The sequence below is a fragment of the Calidris pugnax genome, unplaced genomic scaffold (assembly GCF_001431845.1).
Source record: "Calidris pugnax isolate Ruff unplaced genomic scaffold, ASM143184v1 scaffold1, whole genome shotgun sequence".
Classification (NCBI taxonomy): domain Eukaryota; kingdom Metazoa; phylum Chordata; class Aves; order Charadriiformes; family Scolopacidae; genus Calidris; species Calidris pugnax.
The window spans coordinates 6,186,082-6,191,142 of record NW_015090800.1 but is presented as its reverse complement, the minus strand read 5'-3'; the positions used below and the strand labels follow the sequence as shown (position 1 = coordinate 6,191,142).

Sequence of the window (5,061 nt, the reverse complement as noted above, 5' to 3'; positions counted from 1 at the left end):
GGCATGCACATGTAGAGTTTTTAAGCATTTTCTTTCTGTAACCGGTACATTTCTAGGACGTCACTGAACCCTCAGCATCTTAAAATGCCTCTGTACAAATACCACTGCACAAATGTAGTGCTAAAGCTAAATGGGTGACCTAATTTCCTATCCCACAAATCCCACTCCCGCATGGTGTACTTCTTTAGCTCTGAAAAGAGATCCTTGAGAAGCGCATGGGATTGCACGTTGGCTGACGTAAACCATCTCTGTGTGTGTGACTGTTTTTTTTTCTGCTCGCTGCCGGCCTTGTAAACCCCTTCTGGAACCAGGCAGCCAAATTGCCATTTTTCTGGAGCACAGGGCAGGAAATTCTGCCTCCGGACTGCTCCTGCCGATAATATGTGAGGAGACCAAAATCTCTTCTTTCACCCAGAGCTGTGCGTGCCTGGATGAGCCACTGAGGGCAACCAAGCGAAATACTCCTTTGGTAAAGTAAATAAATGGGACACCTGACCAACCCTGAAAGCAGCCCAGTTGCGAAGGCAGCATTTTTCCTCTGCCTGCAGAACAGAACTGCATTAACTACATTATGTGCTTGTTTAGTTCACTAGGAAGAAAGGTGACAGAGACAAAATGGAGGAGGAATCTGTATTTTTCTTATACAAAACTCAGTAGGAGGCATTTTTGGTCTGGGAGTGCAGCAGGAGGGACATCCAGACACTTGTCAGAAGGCAGCAAGTTGGCAGGCAGCTCTCTGCACCACGTGTAGTTGACCCCGTCTTCTCTATGTGAGCTGGCTCTGGTTATTGGACCTGAACGGTGGTGTCATGATGTGTGTGGCAGAGCAGACAGTGACCCTGACTCATGTTTCTGGGTGTCATTTTCCTCTGGTCTAGGTTGCTTTCATCTCCTAAATACTTACTCTCCTGTAATCTCACTCTACAGCACCGCTACTATGCTGGGTATTTATTACATCTGTTTTCTTTCCTCTGATCAGGATCTGCTGTCCCTGACTTGGCTTTAACCTTCTGGATGGAGTGAAGAAAAGCAGCTTTGTGGCCAGAAGCAGCTAAACACCGAGACAGTAGAGAGACTGCTCACAAGGTGAGAAATTGAATAGGGAATGTCTGGGAAGGGAAGAAAAGAGCTGAATGCTGCAAATTTGGCGTGTGCTCTGCTGCAGTTACTGCACTCATCCTGCCTCTTCTGCTCCCATACTATATAACTTCTGCTTTCAGAAAGATTCATAGGCAGATGAAACACACTCCTGGGGAATCTAACACCTTTTCAAAAAGAGCTGATACAAAATGAAATAAAATCTTGTGTGTTTTTCAGCAAAGAGTTTACTCAGAATGTTAGAAGGCACAATTAACCCAAGTGTGGCTTTTTCTTCCTTCCATGCTGACAGTATTTCTAATGTTTTATTGGTCATTTTGCTGTCTTGGGGTGCATGCCTTGGGCTAGTGCTATACCTTTATTTGTATTGCAAATGTTTCTCAGCCCTGAGTGGTGTGAACAAAACGTTGAGAAACAGCATAACCAGTGTGGTGGTGTCTTCCAAAATGAGCAGATCACCCGAAACAAAACCTGAGGGGTTTATCCTGCTCAATTCGTCTCATATTCTGACCTCCCACATATAAGAGGATGCTGTTAATTCTGTGAGCATCTGCCATTCAGCTAATTGGCTTACCTAACGCTCCAGCATCCATTTCCAAGGTGTGTTCTCCATATATGTATAACTAATAAAAAAGCAGGAGCTTCTAAATGTTTCAGTCTAAACATTCATTTCCATGCTTGGTTAATAAAACGGTTCATTGTTCCACTTACTTGCCTATCTGTTCTGTAGACAAAATCTAGATACCATTTGCTGCAGAATGTGTAAGGCTTTCTTTTTAAGGAGAAGGGCTATGACTGCAAAGAGGAAAGAAAATAGTCTACCTGGAAGGGTGGATGTTCCTGTGGTGTTGGCTGCTTCCTTGACTAAGCATGGCAGTGCTGGAAGAAGGGCAGTGGTTCATAGGCAACGGGAAGAGAAGCAGCTACAGTGGGGGTTGTTGAGGAAAGCAGTGATGGTGTTCCTCTAACCTTGCTAAACATGGGAACTTTGAGGACAAGCAGGTGACAGGATTTGTCCTTTAGGACTGTGACTTTACGATAGTGGACCATCTTTGCAATCTCTGCCACAGTAGCCACCCATCCTCGGGTTACACTTGCTTCCCACGCTCCTTGGTCTCCATGCCCTCACTCTGCCCAGAGAAGATACCGAGGGGCTGGCTCCTGGGCTGTTAGCTAATGGCAGCTGACATGCAGCAGGTCTCTGTGGTTGCCCTTTTTGGACTTCTCCCTCAGAGAAGCCGGAAATGTTATTCATTACTAGTTCCTCTGTTCACTCCAGCAGGTGACAAGACCATGGGTGACACACCCATGAAGGGCAAGCTTCATCAGGAAAGTCCTGTGAGAGCTGACCTGCATCTGTTCCTCCCAAGAAAGCTCACAGGAGATACCCTCCAGGACACCAATCAAAGACAGGACTGCAAGCAGGAGGTGGAGACAGAAAGTGATGTGGCGACGTCTCTTGGAAAGAGACTGGGAATGGTAACTCCCTGGGGGTGTGAGGACAGTGGTAGAGCCCACATCAGCAAGGTTATCCTTGCTGGAGACAAGCCAGACCCACCCGTGTGTAGGACCGGCACCATTTGGATTCAGCAGGTGGGAGAGAAAACCTACGCGTGTCCCGAGTGTGGGAAGAGCTTCAGCCGGAGCTCGTACCTGAGCCAGCACCAGAGGATCCACCTGGCAGAGAAACCCTTCAGCTGCTCCGAATGCGGGAAGAGTTTCACCCGCAACTCGGACCTGATCAAACACCAGCGGATCCACACCGGCGAGAAGCCCTACCAGTGCAACGAGTGCGAGAAGACCTTCAGCCAGAGGTCCAACGTGATCAGGCACCAGCGGACGCACACGGGGGAGAGACACTACCAGTGCAACGAATGCGGGAAGAGCTTCAGCCAGAACTCGCATCTCATCGTCCACCAGCGAAGCCACAAGGGTGAGAAACCCTTCAGTTGCCCCCGCTGCGAGAAAAGCTTCAGCGACCGCTCCTCCCTGATCATACACCGGAGAGTCCACACGGGAGAGAAACCCCACAAGTGCCAGGAGTGCGGGAAGCATTTCCGGGACAGCTCGGCCATCATTCGGCATCAGAGGATCCACACGGGAGAGAAACCCTACGAGTGCACCGAGTGTGGGAAGACCTTCCGGCAGAGCTCCTCGCTGGTGACCCACATGCGAACCCACACGGGCGAGAAGCCCTACAAGTGCCCCGTGTGCGGGAAGGGCTTTAGCCAGAGCTCGGCGCTCACCACGCATCGCCGGATCCACGGTGGGAAGGCCGTGCCCATGTACCATGGTGGCCTCCTGCCCAGCCCCTACCAGTGTGCCGAGTGCGGCCGGAGGTGCAGCGACCGCTCCACTCTGGCCAAGCACCAGACCACGCACGCCGAGGAGAGGCCCTACATCTGCGTGGAGTGCGGGGACAGCTTCCGACGGAGCTCGGCTCTCAACGTGCACCTGAGGATCCACCGCGGGGAGAGACCCTACAAGTGTGAGGAGTGCGGGAAAACGTTCCGGCACAGCTCAGCCCTGGGTGCCCACCTGAGGATCCATGCAGGAGCCAAGCCCTACGAGTGCGGCGAGTGCGGAAAAAGCTTCCGGAAAAGCTCGACGCTTAAAGTCCATTTGAAAATCCACGTGGCCACCACCAAGAGACCTTATAAATGTACGGTGGGTAGGAGAATGCTCGCTTCCCGCTCGCTTCTGCCGTAGTGCCGGAGTGGGAAACAAAAGCAGCATTTGGGGGGCACCTGAAGAAGGTGGGTGATGAGAACCACGGTGGGAAGAGACTGACTGGGGATGCGGTATCTCTAGTGTTGGGGCTGGGTGCTTCATCCCAGTGCCACAAAAACCATTAGGAAGCTAACTCTGGAAGCCCAGAGTTAGTCCTAAGAGCCGAGCGCTGGTGGTTTAGGAAGAGTGCTGAGAGCCAGAGGAATAGGCACCAGCTTCTGGGTAAATTTGGGACTGTGAATAGGTGGTAGAATAACAGCTGGGAGAATCAGGCTCGTAAAATAACCTTTCTACTAAAGCAAAGATGAAAATAAAAACTTCCAGGTCGGTTCTGACTCAAAACTGACTTGTTAGACACTGTCGTAGTCTTAGAAACTCTTTTTGTTACCTTTCTCCGTTTCTCACGAACGTAGTAATTTTACCCAGTGTCTGACAAGGCGCTTCCAAATCTTTTGAGCCCAAGACTTTGGAGCTGAACTTCGGTCTGTTTGTCTTTTTCTTCCTCTTTCCCAAATCTCATGGGAGATGGGACCATGTACTTCTCCCTCCGCCCACCCAGCCTGGGCTGATGTGGCCACTGAGCAGGGCAGGACTGTCACAGCAGCTCCCGGGAAGCACGGACATTCCCAGTTGGCAGGTTCTCTTGCCGGTTTGGATACACCTTCCAACTTGGGACATCAACAAAACGTGGGCAAAAATGTGGCCTTACCTTATTGAACCAAAAAAAAAAAAAAAAGAAAAAAATACACACCTCTCACCCCCCACAAGATGTCCCAGTTGGAATCGGTATCCCATGAGCTCCTACTGGTAGTCCAGAGATGGTTTGCAGTTTTTTAGTCCTTTTTATGAGTTGTTTGTAAAGTATTAACATATAAAGTCCAGTGTTAACAGTTAAGAATTGCCCTGTTTGCATTTATTACGTTAACGACTGCGTATTACACAAACCTCCTCTATATTGCCATGTTTTATTAATACCTGTTTGTTCCCACCCTAAATAAAACCATTTTTTTTAAATTATTTTTTATTCCCCCCCCCGTATAGCCCACAGTTTTCTGCCGGCTTTGGTGCTGCAGGGGCTGCTCTATGGGCGACCTGAGCGGGCCGGGGGAGGCTGGGGGGAGCCGCCGCGCTGCCGGGGCTCGGCCTTCCCGAACCCCGCGGCTGACGAGCGGCCCCTCCGCCGCCGGCTCCCGGTCCCCGGCCCGGCCCTGCGCCTCCGCAGCCTCCCCGGCA

The 5,061-nt window shown here is 50.6% G+C and overlaps 1 protein-coding gene across 2 annotated transcripts; it reads left to right on the top strand.

Annotated features, from left to right (window-relative positions):
* The first annotated feature begins 967 nt into the window (after nucleotides 1-967).
* On the top strand, nucleotides 968-4,845 carry LOC106885302 (zinc finger protein 883-like). 2 transcript variants are annotated; one of them, XM_014937376.1, is made up of 2 exons: nucleotides 968-1,086; nucleotides 2,378-4,845. In XM_014937376.1, the coding sequence occupies exon 2, from the start codon at nucleotides 2,392-2,394 to the stop codon at nucleotides 3,805-3,807; it is 1,416 nt and encodes a 471-aa protein (XP_014792862.1). In that variant the 5' UTR covers nucleotides 968-1,086; nucleotides 2,378-2,391; the 3' UTR covers nucleotides 3,808-4,845. The 2 variants fall into 2 exon arrangements, with proteins under 2 accessions (XP_014792862.1, XP_014792864.1); XM_014937378.1 differs by having other exon boundaries at nucleotides 984-1,086; nucleotides 2,381-4,845.
* The last annotated feature ends 216 nt before the right edge of the window (nucleotides 4,846-5,061 follow it).